We start from the raw sequence: 17,232 nt of genomic DNA on the forward strand, positions 1-17,232 counted from the left end.
TAACGTACTTACTAGGGATGGTGTGAACATGAGGTTCACGTTCGTGTTCTGTGTGTGAACCTCGGAAAATTTGAGGTTCGTGTTCACAACAGAACCTTGGTAGGTTCTGCACTGTGAACCTTTTTCATATATTGCAATTTTCACTTCATTATAACATCTTTGGTTCAAATTTATTGACTTTCAACTGCGGGCCACTCTATGCATTGGGCTGGCAGCATAACATTCAACACTAAACGAGCATGCCCTTGACAATCTCAAAAATTTACTTGTATTGTTACGAAAGTTTGCTCGAAATATTCAGCCTTCCGTTTGTGAATATTTAGTGTCTCTGTGCTGTGAGCTTGACCCGCAATCACATGACATCAAGAGCGAAATACAATGTATTTTTTCAGGAAATGATCCGTATCCAACCAATCAATGAGATTGATATCGTCTTCTGATGTAAAAATCTAGCGTACGGGGTCAATCTAGACTACATATGTATACTGTATCATAAAAACCAAATCCGTGCGACTGGGGTGTTGGCTATACAACTGTATAACTTTTTAATCGGTAGCAAGTATAGAAATCCATTTTACACTCTGCTCAATATCCATGTGGCAATACTCAGACGCCGAATACATTGTCCGATCAGGTCGAAATTGTAGCTAAAGCGACGCAAGATACTGATTTTATAGGATTATTATATCATTTGATCGCCCCAGTTGATACATTTGGCGACGTTTCAAACGTCAATATGTACTTAAGTACTGAGCTATTATGTGGTCCGAGTCGTCGCTCGGTATCGTGTACAGTAGATTAATATAGGCAATCGCCGAATTGAAATATGGGGTTTAAATTAGCAATATGACGTCACGTGACGTCATGAGGTTCACGTTCGTGTTCACACAGAACCTTACAAAAAGGTTCACGTTCACACGAACCTGAACCTTTCAGAGGTTCACACCATCCCTAGTACTTACTACTCTATAGAGTCACACCCTTGAAACTTCGTACAGTGTTAGATTCCTTCATCAAGAAGATATACAATACGAAATTTTATTATCCGTAGCCGTATAAAATACATTTAAATTGTACACATACAATACTGGCTTTTGCAATAAAATCTGCTATGCGGCAGGCTGAATGCCAAATCAGCGCGCACCCTGCCATACGCGACTTTGATAACTAAATTGCTACCGTAATAATGGAGTCACAGCCTTAAAACTCGATACAGTGCTAGATGTCTCCATCAGAATATATAATACGATATTTTGTTATCCACCGCGGAATAAAACACATTCAAAACCTACATATAGCATTATAGCAATTTCGGCTTTTGTGAAAAATCTGTCATGCAGTAGGCTATATGGCAGGTCAGCGATGTACTTGATAAACGCGACAAAATTACTATCCTGATCACCGAGTCACACCCTCAAAAATTGGTTCAGTGTAAGATGCAATCATCTGACCTTCAGCCTACCGCATAACTGATTTTTCACGAAAAACAGTACTGGTATGTGTAGATTTTGATTGTGTCCTATACGGCGATGTATAGCAAAATTTCGTACTTCATATCTTCATGATGACATCTAACACTGTACGAAGTTTTAAGGCTGTGACACAATAATTACAGCAGTAAGCACGCTATCAAAGTCGAGAATCACGGGTCCGCGTGCGCTGATGTCGCAATGAGCCTACCTCTTAATGGAATTTTCGCAAAATTTGATATTGGTATATGCGAGTTTTGAAAGTGTTCCATACCGAGATGGATGACGAAATTTGGCATGGTATATCTTGGCTGTGTTATCTAACTTCGCAGTAAGTTTCAGTATCGTCACTCAATGATTAGCATAGTAATTCCGTTATCAAATCGGCAATATATCGGTGCGCGCTCATCTACCAAATACTCGACTTTGATAGCAAAATTATCACTCTAATCATTGAGTCACAGCGTTGAAACTTGGTACAGGGCTAGATGACAGCATCAAAATATACCATACTAAAGCCTGTCACCCAACTCGATATGGAACATAGTTAAAATCAACGAAGAGCAATAGCGACTTTGCCTTTAATTACTGTTGCAGACGGATCGACAATAACAAAGTTATCAAAGGTATCAGGGCGTGACGGTCACGTGATTTTTCGAGTGTCCACACCACCTTTGAGTACACGCTGGTCCAACGCAACAATCAGTACTAATCAGTAGCACTGTGAGTGAGACTAAACTTACAAGGGCGTCCGTCATCTTCCATCGATACCGACCGAAATGAGGCTTCAAATCGTCAGGCTGTTGTTCAGTACCAACATGGCAAGTTGGCAACGTTCGCATTCACTGCGTACAAGCCAATATCGGGAAATACAGGAGAAACACACTACAGCACTACAAGACTGGGCTTATTACACTGTGTCAGTAGTGTATACTTAGTACTTACTGGATATTCCGATGGCGAATCGGACGGGGCCTCCGCGGCTGCAGCCGTCTCTGAATCACTTTGCATGGCATCGCTATCCGACGTAATGATCACTTCCATGCTATATCTATTACTATCCTTTTGAATCTCGATAGGATCTGCGACACAAATGCACTTAACAAATCGCCAATTTTATGTATAGAATAAGCGATAGAATATCACGCCGCACTGACAAGTGACAACAGCTCAATGCCCAGCTCCACGTGCTCTATAATGAAGACCCCAACCGCGTAGCAATGAACTCTCGATGTAATAATTACCGTACGCGGGACTGCTAATGAGAAATACAGGATCGGATTATCCAGTTGTCTTTGCCTGACCGGGTGCCTCCGACTCAAATCGGTAGCGGATCACTTTTCGCAGGATATCAATATCGATAGATAACATGCTCTACCTGATTTCCGTATTTTTTCATGTATAATACGCAACCTAAAAATGGCATGTCAATCCTGCAAAAAGCCTGTAGCTTACCCAGGTATAGTAATAATATTATACAAGCCTCTCAAGTTGACGAACTTTAGCGTATACCAGCGATGGTTATTGGTTATGTTTTAGTATTAGCGGAAAACAATTACGCACGTTGAATTCTGTTCGCGGTGATTCGATGTCATTCTGTTTTACGATGTCACTGTTGAACCGCCATGGCATTACCATGGCTACGGGTAAATCATTATATACTTTACCGGCATAGCCTCTAAACCAGGGGTCACCAACGCGGTGCCCGCGGGTCACAGGTAGGCCTATTGCAGATGCGATTGTTCAGACCAACGATTATATCCTGCACACCAGGCCTATTGTGGATGCATTGGTTAGACCAGCGTAACCACCAACCACAACCAGTCCTGTGGCAGCTGCAACTGTTTTGGCCAGCGACGAAAACTGATTTAATGCACTACAACAGCCTGACAACAATAGTCCAGAACCTTAATTGTATCAGTACCTCAATTGTGTGTAATCAATTATTACATGTGTATTCGCCTACCTATATGTCTGGGAACGATGATATGCTGGTTCACTTACCGACAGTGCAGTTAGTTTTGATGTGTGTTTGGTTCGGCGAGGTTTGCTGTATAGGTATAGCTTGTAGAGATTTGGGCGTTTACTATCCAATTATGTTACTATACTGGCGCTGACTTGCTGCTTCCAAAGTTACTTACACATATCCGCTGCTAGTATTGTTCGTTTTTATCTATTGATTGCCATTTCGTAAAGCCAGCAACGAAACAATGTCGGTTAAGTGTAAATTGAATATATTATTGTGTATTCAGGAATTTAGTTGCTTTAATTTACTGCAAAGATGTCGTTCACCCTCGTTTCCTGGTCAAATGATGAATCACTTCGCGCTGTAAACTTTATGATCGCGTACGCCGGAAGATTCCAACTTCATCAGGAGAAGTCGCATTCCATAAGTCCTGTATGCGCGGGCAAGTGCAAGCACATGGTCGCCGAATGTTCTGTGTGCCGTCTGCCGTACGTCACCGACGGCCTGACCGAAGCTAGGGGCGGTAACTTCTGGAACATGCATCGTTACGTTGCGAGAAAACTCGGAAAGGGACTCTATCCGACCCGACCAGACGTTTTACAAGCTTGCGTCCGGGTCGAGGGTATGCTTCTTTATTACTATTTGAATGTAGCAACTATAAGATAAGTATTATATCGACCAAGTTTGCGAGCCGAAATATCGGATGAACCATACATACGATTGAAGTGAATCACAATTTTAAATGACACGGACGGGGATTGACCACAACATTGTCACGAAGTGCATATATGAATTTGGCATGGTCGTAAAATATCAACTCTATGCGATGTATGACTGACATGACATTATATTCCTCGTAGTAAAATGTACATATTTGAAGCCACGCTGCTCAACGGCCATTGTTATAGCTAGTTCTCATGTTGATTCAATTGATACAGAACTGATCAACGACCTTCGTATCTCCTTCGAAAATGGGATCTATTCAGAAGACTACACGCTGGAATTTCGCCACCGTCAACGAGAGCTCGCGTCCAAGATCGACGATTGGATGATGTCGCGCGAGTATCTGGTCGGCAGTTCTCCCACTTACCTGGATTTCGTTTTGTACCAGCTCTTGTTGCGTCACGATGTTCTTTTTCCTCTGTTCGTCGATTTATTGCCGAATATCAAGCCTTACTTTGAGGGTATTCAAAATATTCCGAAAATATGGAGTTACCTGCAAACGTTGGTTTACGATGATCGTGCTCCTAATACTGTGAGTTTATCCGTGCGACCGATACTTGGAATCTTGTAAATGTTTTCCTATTTCAAATTTATCGCGATTGAAAGTATTGTTGCTCATACTTCGCTTCCACTTTCGGGTTGTATTTCCGTTCATGTTTTTCGTGTGGTGGCATCAATGAAGTGACTTTTTCTCGACAAAAACACTGAACGGTGTACTCTAATATCCATAATATGTGATGAAATTATTTATCGCTTGTTACCATTTTCTGTGATGGTTGTAGTATAGATCAGGAATAAAAGTGTTGCCTAGATCAATCTGGACACAGACGTTGTGGGTGCACTGTAGTTAAGTATCAGCGGCCGCGTTTTGCTGTAAGATGTATATAGTTGGTGGCACTCGCGTCATGATGCTCATACATTAGTTTATCATTATTTTTAACTAATTCAAATCGCGATAAATGAACGTAAAATGACAGTAACTTATGAAGAAATTTCTACCGTAACCGTCGAGCGTTAACCAAGAAACCAAATGCAGTGTTGGTCGAAATCATCAAGATGCCATAGCACATTTTGTCACTATCTCGATATGAATCACCGTCAACATCAACGGAGACCGACTTTTGTTTCGCGATAGGCCCAGCGCGCAAGACCACATCTATCCAAACAATATTGATTGATAAACTCACTGCAGTGTTAGATTCATGAACTAATCAAGTCGGGAAACACTTCACCTTTGGTTCACATGTCTTCAATTGAAGGAGACATGGGCGGGTTTATCTTCGCATCCTCAAAGATCGATGCTATCTTGCGCTTATGCGGTATGCAAAAAATCACCGATTCTTCAATATTAAACTTTATGACCGCTATCAATAGACTTTATTCATCCAATTTTGTGTGTCGTTATACGTGAAGATTGCTGATAATGCAGGATAACAGACACTGCGAAAGAATGTGTCTCCAGCTCGCAGACGTCCGTGCACAGCCGCTTATGAACCAGCCAGTTCCTTACATGGCATTGCGTGATGGTTTTATGGCGTAAAACTCAAAATGTCACAATTTCATTCGTCTTCGTTTTGTAGCGCTTCAACCAATACATATTCGACAACCCGAACACTTAAGCCAGAGTTGGACAAGTAGAAAATTTTCAGCTTTCCAAATTAGATTGCAGTTATAATGATAATTACACTTTAAACAGTTTTTTTTTTCAAATTAGATTAGAATTAGGATTATTGAATTCGTGAAAACTTGGAATATAATAAGTCCAGTTCATTTCTAATAAGAGTTCAATCTCATAAACGTGAGCAAATGTCTGTACAGCAAGCTTGACTCATTTCGCACGCCATAGCTGTAAACAGTTCATCCACAGCCTTTTCAGGAAACCCAGAAATTAGATTAGAATTAGAATTAGAGCAAAGCAGCTGTTCGTATATTAGATTACAATTATATAACAGGTTTTGTTGTAATTATCGTCGATCGCCCGGATGATTTCATTTCTCATTTTATAAGTCTACATTTTTGCTCCATTCATCTAGATTCTAGAACACAACGTGTGGATTGCAGGTTTAAATTCCTCCACGGCATCTTTATTTGCTATCTGCGTTATTGAGTTAATCGTCTCATAATATATTCGCGGAACGATCGAAGTCAGCAAGGCAGTTTAAACACATCAAACAGAAAATGTTACTCCCTGCAACATATAGGTATTTTGTCTTCCAAACATGACTGCGCTACTGCATTCTTTGTATTTACGTGACTCTATGGTCTTATTTTGGGTCAAAGATTCCTGGAAATGAAATGTTCTAGTAAGTCAGGATGAGATATGCCGAATATGAATATCGTGCAAGGAGAGTATACCGCTTTTATGTGACTCTCTACCCATACACGTTTTAATGGCCTAACCAGGTCACAAGTGTATTTCCCCATCTTACTGTTATAGTTTAGACTCCCGATTTAAGTCTAGTCATTTTCAATCCACCACCGAGTCAAATCCTAGTCCAAGTTCTACTGTTCAATATTGTTCAGTGTGGATTCAAGTCATGTTCAACTCATTTACAACAGTGCTTGGATGAAACGAATCCATTACCTTCATAATATACTCATTTGTCTCGCTCTTATCCAGAGATGCTCAGTAAAGAAGTATTTCTACTTTGTCGAAACACTCAAGTAGGTTTTACTTCTTCTACTACTTCTACTAAAACTACTTCGCATGATTTCAGTTTTTTTCTATACAAGATACAAGACACTTTCTTGCTCGATTCGTCTCGAGTGAAGTGACTTGGTACAAGTCGTGTCAATACGCTAATTGACTCGAGTCAAGTCGTGTGACTTTCCATCACAAGAAAATGGCTTGTGTCAAGTTCAGTCACCGCAAAATTGCGACTCGATTCACTACAACCCTGTTCCTAGCTCTAATCGTGGCGGAAAATTCGACAAAACGATTTTTTCACCTATATCATTTCTATTAGTCAGGCGGAGCGTGGTGTTATTTCTGGATGCAGCTATATACGTGCTATTGCAGTGTTCCTGAACCTTTATTCCAGTTAGGACCCCTAAATGTTGTGGGTTGGTGGACCCGTAAGCTCAAAATATATGAACAGTAAACTCTATTACTTGGACTCGGACTCGTGTCTCAGCACTATGAATCGGACCCGAACCGTTGCTCCCTGACCTGGACTCGGACTTGACTCGGTGGTGAATTGAAAATGACTTGACTTGACTTGAGTCAAAACTATAAAAATCAAATTGACTTTTGACTCGCAACGTTGTGACTTGGTTATAACCCTGCCATGGAACCTATCTTAAGAACCCCTGCGCTCTAGAGTCTGTAGTATAGACGGCCGAATGAGTCCTTGTAACATTGTACTGATGGATCAGACAGGTGAGTCGTTATCAGCTACTCCACACGCCCACAAATTAACCAAGATAATAGTGGAAATCACTAGGAGTTTATGTATCTGATACACTGATAAAGAATGAGATAACATCTCTTCGTATCTTCTTATTGAAGACACTGTTGCTCTACCAAAAAACTTTTGTGAACATCAAAAGCGAAGGAACACTCTGCCAGAATTTGAGCTCCATGTACCAAGCCGTGGGGTGAAATTATGACAATTTGATAAGTAAGGATCTCATCTTGCTACCAAAAAGGCAAGGATCTTGAGTCTCCTGAATTGAACTTATCGAATCCAGCTCTAGTGCTGGAGCCGCCACCAAAAGTCTGAGGATTCAGTTGGAGATGCAACACTCGTGAATATGTGAATATGTTTTGCTTACATTTTGGCATGTGTATCGTGAATGTGTATTTTGTACACAAGTTTATATCTAAATACGTTCTACCGGAGCACTGTTCTTACACAGATGCTCGTACGCTGCTTAGGCCTACCATAATGTCCTTGTTAAGCAGAATTTTTTCTCAAGAAAAGTGGATGGCCCAAATGTCCTCTTTTTCACATTTCGTTTTTTGGTTATATACTTTCAGCAGGACTTTTAAGCGAGACGTATTTATTTCCAAAATAGTACAGTAGCAAGTCTATTATAGTTGGATCGATTTCGAGAATTTTGACAGTTGTATATAACTTCAATGATATTATAGGTAAATAATTTCACGATTTCGTTATAAATGATCACTCCTTACTGAGAAAATTTGACGGAGCCGCAAGGTATTCATGGGCCGAATCTATAAAAAAAAATCAGGTTCGTTGTTTTTGTATGTGCTTTTGTAACGTTTGCCTGCAACTAACAAGAAAATGTAAAACATCATCCAACTCAAACGTAACAATTCTACTTTCGTTTTACTTGCCGACAATGAAATGTCCTCCTTTTGGGAGATGAAAATATGGTTGGCTTTACACTGCTGGATATAAATGACCTCCCTCCCCTGTATGAGTGATGCATTCGTGTTTGGCAGTTTCTATACATCTGCTACGGTAGCCAGCTCTTTATCAATGTTTTGTCTTTGTATTCATACTGTTTTTAAATCCTTTCACATTTGAGTTCTGCCACAAGTTTACAAATATTGAGGTGTGTCGACGCCTGGTTTTTGTGACACATAATTTGCCCTCTTGCCCGCGGACAGGTGTCTTCTCTTCATCTACGCCATATTCCGCAAAATACCGACGCTTCATCCTGAATATCGCTGCAAAGAGTCCGCTTATGTTGACAAATCCATTTGATAATCTTCAGGTACTTGAATGCTAGTGCGATAGATGGTCCGCACCGTTTTCACGAGACAGAGCAGATGTGTTTATGGTCAGTGACGGTTATGCATCTACCAAATTATTTTTCAGGCACTAATTATAATTGAATATTGTTCAAGAGTCTGCTATCGAGGACAATTTTTTAATCTTGTGTCTAGATCAGTGGTTCTCAAACTGGGTGGGCGCGAAGCTGCGGTGAACTAAAAGATTTTCTCGCGCTCCGCGCGATTTACCTCCGATTCATAGCTACTGCTCTGTGTGTAAGTCCAAATTTCATATTTGAGAATTCTCTCATCAACTGTCATAAACTTCCATGCCATCAAATAACTATATGTTGTGATTGCTAGCATTCACGGTTTATTTTGTGATATGACCATAGGGTGTGCGCAAAAGTTTTCACTATCAGAAAAGGGGGGCGTGTCTAAGGAAGTTTGAGAACCACTGCTCTACATCTAGAAAGTGGATATTGAATCAATTTGTATCATTCTAGTATATACGCTGTCTGGACAATAGAGGGTATGCCCGATTATCACGAGTCCCAGACCTTTTTTTTCCTTGTATGATCCAAAAATATGATCGGAAGTTAACAGTTGCTGACAACGAACTAATTATTGTATACCTTATTGCGATTTTGCTACTTTTCAAAATTAGGCAGTACTGCATACTTTTGAGTCAGCAATAACTTTTAGGAGCTACAGGAACACCTACAACACATCGTTTTCTATGAGACAGTATTATCGCACGCGATGTCTCTGCGACAGTACGAATGTGTACCATTTGTTAGCCTCATATCCTTTATATGTCCTTCATTCCCATATGCTCAGCGAGTTTTTGCAGCTTCTATTTCGATTAGGTTAACGTCGCTACTCACCTGTAGCCTGTCAGAGCGCTAACAGTGAAATCTACAGGAACACTTGGAGAGCACAGTATATGACATATTTTCTTCTAATGTATACAATTCAATAATATATTCGTATTATATATTATTCGATAAATTTGATATTCAATTATATACCGAGGTTCTGTACCTCCACGAGTATCTTTCCATACTGATGATATTCATCTACTTACAAGGCATCACCAGAAATACAATTTTCATGTTGAAGAGTAAACTCTTCTATTCATCGTGTGATCAAATTTTCAGTATTTTCCAACTAGCCAATAGTCTTGGCTAGTGACCACCAGGCACCATTACACGCTTCTGGTTGAGAGATAAGCACGGCCTACAATCGTATGGTTGAATTCGCGTCGGTTTGAACCCGTGCTAATTAATAATTAGTTATGCAAGGATGAGAGCATTTAATCCGCTGGAATCGTTGTGAATGGTAGCTCATTGCAGCATAATCTAGTCAGGACTGTACCACAGATCGATATTTCACAGGGTATTCCACACCAAGGACGAAGGTTTATCTTACCGTTCAAGTGCAGAATGCGTATAAAGGGTCACTTTCAATAGAAACTACCATATTATGAGAAACTCATGCAATGTTCTTGTTCTAAAATATTCATTATTCTAGCAATAACAAAGCCAGTCATGGGGTATTTGCACAACCTTCATCATACGATCACATCTATTTTATATCTTTGAAGTTCATATACACACTACAATGTACATTGCACATGTTTATGTTATTATGCGCTTCATTTAACACCTTTCCACGACCCAGACGAAAGCAAAAGGAATCGTATTGGCGGAATTTAGTTGATCACTCGGGAGTCTTTAGAACGAGAAACCTTACGTGATATTTAATTGTTAGCTTTGTCTTTAATCGGGACTTCGGGGCCAATTTAAGATATTTGCGAGAGGAATTGATAATATCTAATTGATATATATATATATATATATTATCTGTTCTATCATTGCTGTATTTGGTGATAGAAGAGTATCACAACGTCGCTGATAAAAATAGATATTATAGCGGATGCTGTGGGATGGCATGATGGTTACACATTATGCCACGTCGCCTGAATACCGTGTCTAAATCCTGACTAATCTGCAGACGGTATACTTAGCTCAGGTACAACAGCTTTGCCGCGATTAATATGCCAGTTTTATCGATCATTTTAAAGCGCGATATCCATCAGAAAGCTTTAGTCCCGCTACTTCGTGCGAATGATGGTGAAACGGGATCGCCCAGTCGTAAACATTTTGCAATAATGAGAATACGTTATGTAGAAGGCTTCTCGCGGATTAGGCTCGTGTCTCCTAATTATTCATGATGTATTGAAAACGGAACAAACATAGCGCATGTAGTTCATTTGATATTACTATTGAACACGGTCTACCGTGATCATGAATTTTGGCCGCATTTTCATTAAGGAGATCCATGCGTAGTCAGCGAGATAAAGTTAACACAAATCAGATGACCTATATATCAGTGCAGTATAAATAGAGGCGATCTACTATATGCACTGTGCGATGTGCAGTCCCTTGAGACTCTCAAAGGCGAAATATGATCTGGTTGGATTGAGGTTCTGACGCTTTCAAGCAGGTGGTATGCAGGGTAGTCTATGGAAGGCTTGGAAGCAAGGTCACGGAATATTGCTGCTCTGGTCATAAATGGACGCGCGTCGATACTGATTTGATGAAGCGTGTTCGCAGTGCTGGCTTTCATCGCATTTTACTATCGAACCGGAAGATATATTTGGCGCGATCGTTGGCAACTCAATTTAAATATAGACTTCAAACATTATAGGTTTGCATATTTTCGCGGTAATTAGGTTTAGGGCTGGGCATAGTACTCCAATCCGACTCGAGTATCTATTTTCAAGATTCGAGTCGAGTAGTGACATATGATTGTACTGAGTGAGAGAACGTTTGTGACTATAAGATTGGGAATAATGATCTATTTGTAATACCTTATATGTGTCCAGATGTAGTTTCTCTAGTTATTTCATGTTCAGGCATTGCGATGGCTATACAGCTGCTCAATTAGAAGATCTGAAGTTTTAGAAATGCGCCTTAAGCGGCGAATATAGTGATTTTTGGGTATAAAAGTTTCGTTGTAACACAGATTTCTCTATGCTCCCGAGGGCTACAGTTGGGATTTTGGCGTCAGATTGTATGACTACACGAGTTACATCAAACGTACCCATTGATTTATTCCTGGCTAAAGCCGTTTAAGCTAGATGCCAAATTTTTTGAATGTTGCCGGTTTTATCGGTATCGGCTCGAATATCCGATATTGGTCAGGATCTACTTATAATACGTTTTACGTGGTGCTCGACTCGAACCTTAATTATCGACTAACAATCGAATCAATCATATATTCCCTTTTTCTCAGCCCTTATTATGATTATGAGATTTTGAAATTCGACATCGACATATATGCTTTATTGATGGAATCGATCCACTGAGCAGCTTACTTCTGTCAATGCCTCGCCTAGATTTGTTTTGCAAGGGAACGGCTTATTTACCGAAACAATGCATAGCGATCATCGCGACTATTCCGAAAGTCAGTCATCCGCGCCGGTTCCGCGCTCCGTTTCACGGGGCCCGGTTGTGCCTGTGTTGAATAAATTCTCCCCTAAAGTGCTTTTGCGCGGTTCTTACCTCATGGGTCACTAACTGGCTCGTATCGAATATCACAAATCCGAATTTCAGCTATTTAAAATATCCATTAGATTTGCGCGAGCAGACAAATCCGTATACGAGCGACTAAATCCGGTATTTTGCCGATTGACTTTTAGTTATCTGCCGCAGTTCAATTCAGTTTCATTAATACTAATTTCATCGAATAGCATATTTTCTATCAAAATAATTGTTGATATAAAATGTTCTTTTCAAATCTTTGCCATACTGAATATTACCATTAACGATGGTCAGCTGAAATATTCGGGTTCATTTTAATATGAATATAGTATTCAATTGTATATTGAAGTTATTTACCTGCAATCAGTGTTGATAAACAATGTTCTTTGCAATTTTCTACTAATTTCTGACGATTACCCCTAACGAGGGTCAGGTCAGCCGTGCTGGATGCGTTTTTTCTTCATGTTGAGTAGTTGTAGTTGTAGTTCTAGTTGCGGGTTTTGAAAAGTGAGTATAGTTGTAGTTTTAGTTGTAAGTTTTCAAAAGTCAGTAGTTCTAGTTCTAGTTCTCGTTGCGGAGTTCAAATTCCAGTAGTTTTTGCAAAACTGTCCACATTCGTTGTTCGTCATACTCGATACAGCTGCAGTGATCGAACTTGGTGATCTCTTCTATATGCGTTTAACTGCATATAGCCCCGATATCTCGAGGCTGTGTCTATGGCTTTCGATCGGAATTCGTGTGGCGTACGTCAGGGAGGAAATCGAACCTTGATCACAGCTATCGCGCGGTGGTCGCGCGTGTCGAATAACGCGGGGTGGATATCACGTTTCCCGTAGATATGGAAAATTATCCAGAAAAAAACACATTTGCGCTGCCGTCTCGGCAAACAGCACCTTTGAAATACGTTATCGAAACGGTATTACGAAAAACTTGCAAGTCCGTAAAAGCGAGAGAGGTACCAATGCGCATTATCAACAGACGCACCTATTAGATAGCTCGCAGAAACAAAAGAATATAGTAGCCGTTCTCTGTTCAGTGTTGTCTGTCGCCCAAGGCGCTCTAACGCTTTTTTTCTCTACGTGATCACTCAAGCGGGTACGAACCTTTCGCAAATGCGTGAGATTATAGATAACTAAGGTAAACCGTAGATGCGACACTAGCGAGCATCACGTGACTTCACGCTCTAAATATACTTTACGGCACTGTTGTTGTTTTGCTTGGCGCTTATGCAGCAGGAGGCAGATTTCAGCATTAGGATGGTAATATCTATCCATGGGGTATGTTTAGCGAGTAGCTGCTCCGTATGGTTACTAACCGAGCTTAGTGGATCCATGCTACACAGTCGGTGCTAGGATAACGAGCAAGCGAATACAATTTTATGAAGAGGAAGGCTTGGCCAAATATTCATATCTTGGAGGGAAACAAGCCCGATACTGAAGTAGAAATGACGTTAATTTCATCTCAAACGCAAGTAAAAGTAGCAATTTCCAATATGGCAAAAAGATGTTATTCTAGGCTGAGTTTAAAAGTAGTAGAATATCATAACCATGCTAGTAAGTCTTACAAGTAGGAAAAACCTACTTGAGTATTTCGTCACTATCCACCTGTTGGAATCAGCCAAAATATATCTGACTGTGACATAACCAACAGTCCATGTGTTTCTGTTTTTATGTGCCATATTTCGTGATTTATTTTCTATATCATCATGAAGAAGGAAGCAATACAATGCGCTTTTACCAAATTTGTCCAACCTGGGAGAGCCTAACAAGGATTAGAAATCCGAGTCAATGGTCATAAGTCACAGTGAGAAAGGGAGTGTCTATATTTCCATCAAACCGAAATACATATCAAAAAGGCAGCATCAATAATGACATGGAAGATATAGCCTAAACATGCGCAATACTAGGATAGGAATGAGTGATGAGACCTTCGCATTCAACTTGTAGGATCACACCTTCATCAAACATGTTGTACAGCGTCTCTGTATAATCTGACTGTGTGAATAGTCGTAAACATATATGATTAGAATAATGTCAGGGTTAAGTAGGGTAACAGTATTGATATGACGACAAGTTGTAATCCAGCAAAGATTTTCTACATCCATCATACAACTTTTCACGGATATATGTTGTGACAGTGAATTCCAAATGAGAGGCCCTGAGCAATAGATCTTGAGTCAGGTTACTATTAGATGCAGATAACTATATTTGCCCGTTGACAAGGATCTCGTAGTATGAGGGTGAAAATATTTGTGTGTAACTATTATCTTGTAAAATTCAATGCTTAATGAGGGTGGGTGACAATCTGGTACGTAGAGGTGCTCCTACATCTGAAAGCAGATGGGCTGCGAATCCCGCTGGTTGAACGTCATGTTTTGAAAATACTGGGTGTCAAAAATGTGGCAAATAGAAACCGCCTTACGGTATCAAATCATCCAGTTAAATGATGTCAAATGTGAAAAATCATTTCACTGATAGCTTAAAACGATGAAATTGACATTGCGCTGATCTTATGGAATTTTGTGCTTCTGAGATAAATTCCAGCAGTGATTTGGATATATGACTTTGGAGTTACGCTAGTCACTCCATCATACAGGCATTCACAGAGTCTCTTTGGCATAGCTGTGCAATAATAGAGTGATTATCAATGATGTTACGTACACACAAAAAAATCTGGTAGATTTACAAAGAAATTTCTGTAAATTTTACAACGAATTACCGGTCGCACCCAATAGCAGCGTGTAGCTTGTCATTTTACATTTTGATATGTAATATTACATTAATTTAGCTGCTAAGTCAAGTTACCAGTATTTCTTCGCAAGGTTACTGACTGTTACTCGCTACGGCATTTTACCAAGCTATTGGCAAAATTGATTTGCTTCCAAGCCCCAGCAACCAGTGGATACGTGGAAGTGCATGTCACTGTGATATCATTCTTGTTGCGATTTGACCTGATTCAACCTCGTTCGCGAGACAGGATTAGGTCACACGGAACTGGTTGACCATAGTACCAATTTCGGTATAGTGCATAGTTGGGTGCAAGAAGCAGCCGACAATGTAGTTACACCATATACATTATATTATAAGGCTATGGCTACACGGTCGGTCTCGGCGGTTAGATTTGTTGTAACAGATAGGGCTAATGAGTTACAAAAATCAGTTTAGGATATATAATCTTATTCGTGAAACTAGAAATATCAGCACAGCAGCAGGCTCAGTTGACCATTTCTTAATGGCGGACACGGCGACCTATAATAGGTTACCTTAGGTTGCGCGTTGCAGGTTTTTCTGAGATTCGTAGTAAACAACCGACAATCAACTGTGACATCACAAATAGCGTCCGGTTAGGTAAGTAAGTAGGGAACCACACGTGGAGCACTAAATATCAATATATACGAAATTAGATGCAAAAGAAAGGGACTATAGGTGTTGATAGATGTTTCTGTATGAAAAACCAACCTGGATGAACATTAAAACGTGTACAGTAAATATTATTGGTGGCATATGTGAGCGGATGAATATCACTTATTTCAAAGTCGTCTGCGTGTCGAGCCGAGTAGCCGACTGGTCGCCATTAATATTGAGCTTCGGGCATGCAAAGGCTGACGGAGTGACGGTGCGAAGCTTGTGACTTGTGATTGAAGAAAGTAGAGACTTTCGTTGAAGATTCTCAGGACTGATGAATGGGATGCGCATCGTAAAAGGTACAGTAGCCTACTGTATAGTATTAGTTACCGTGAATATCTACGACTGTGCACACCACCCGGATGACTTTGGTTTCATGATTTAAATATTTCAGTCGCCCCATTCTCAGTTCTATTTTGGGATACTAGTCGACTTGTATAATGACCCGCGACACCACATACTCTGCCGCGGAGTAGTTGAAACTGTTAGCTTGTTATTGACATTTATCGGGTCATAGCTTAGATATGTTTTCATCCACTGCTCGATATGTTTGGCTCCCATGCCGCATCAAATGAGGCACCTTTTCTTTCAATACATTGATCATTTTTAAGTCATGAATGTCTGCTATATCATGTCAAATGAGGAGTCGTCAACTCACAATGTACCAGTACCGGTACTTCAAAACTTGTTATATTTTTGTTAGCCTATTTGTCTTAGTCTTTATAAGTCATGTCTAGGTTAGCAACTTGGCTTAGTATAGCGACTTACGCATGAATAATTTTTAGTGGAACTGCAAGATACTAGTCACACAGAAGGAATGAAGACGAGAAAAAGAAACAATTGGAAGTTTATCCGGCGTTGGAATTAATGCACCTTTTCTTGGGACCACTCGTGCTATATTTGCATGCCTCCTAAACAAGAATTATACCTCCAGCAGCAATACTTTTTCATCGTGAATCATGAATGAATATACAGTTGTCCTAATGTCGTCTTGAGAGCGTGAAGAAACTTTTGCGGTATTTTGGGATCGCGTTGCTTTGGGATAGGTATGGATGTAGGCTTAGACGTGAATTTACAAGCTGGCATGTAATCTGATTTACAAGGACAGCATGTAGGGTTGTAGGTAGGTAGGTAGGTAAGGCGGTAAAATTACAGTCTCGGTGGTAAATGTACACAGAAGAAAATGTAGATTGAATATACCAGAGGTGACTGTAACATTACAGTCTGGCATGTAAAGTTAGATTACCGGACGGTTGTAAGTTGAATTTACATTGAGTGACGGTAATGTTATATTACTGCCAAGTGGCTGGCCACCCTGCTTCCAGACATTTCGCGGTAAATCGAGGTAATTTTTTTTTTCTTATATCACACAAATTTCACAACCTTTACTTTCATCCTCTTTGACTGGACTCAGCATCGTCATTTAGTTTCATTTTGTCGA

General features: G+C 40.1%; 1 protein-coding gene and 1 long non-coding RNA gene across 2 annotated transcripts; both read left to right on the forward strand.

Annotated features, from left to right (window-relative positions):
• The first annotated feature begins 3,690 nt into the window (after window positions 1–3,690).
• On the forward strand, window positions 3,691–4,978 carry LOC145450905 (glutathione S-transferase Mu 1-like). The gene is made up of 2 exons (XM_080329402.1): window positions 3,691–4,057; window positions 4,374–4,978. The coding sequence occupies exons 1-2, from the start codon at window positions 3,751–3,753 to the stop codon at window positions 4,727–4,729; spliced, it is 663 nt and encodes a 220-aa protein (XP_080185528.1). The 5' UTR covers window positions 3,691–3,750; the 3' UTR covers window positions 4,730–4,978.
• A 10,606-nt stretch (window positions 4,979–15,584) lies between these two features.
• On the forward strand, window positions 15,585–16,786 carry LOC145450918 (uncharacterized). The gene is made up of 2 exons (XR_013918637.1): window positions 15,585–16,090; window positions 16,577–16,786. It is a non-coding gene; the product is annotated as an uncharacterized LOC145450918 (long non-coding RNA).
• Window positions 16,787–17,232: the final 446 nt, after the last annotated feature.

The sequence above is a fragment of the Botryllus schlosseri genome, chromosome 11 (assembly GCF_051294905.1).
Source record: "Botryllus schlosseri isolate E-star chromosome 11, Bs_hap1, whole genome shotgun sequence".
Classification (NCBI taxonomy): Eukaryota; Metazoa; Chordata; class Ascidiacea; order Stolidobranchia; family Styelidae; genus Botryllus; species Botryllus schlosseri.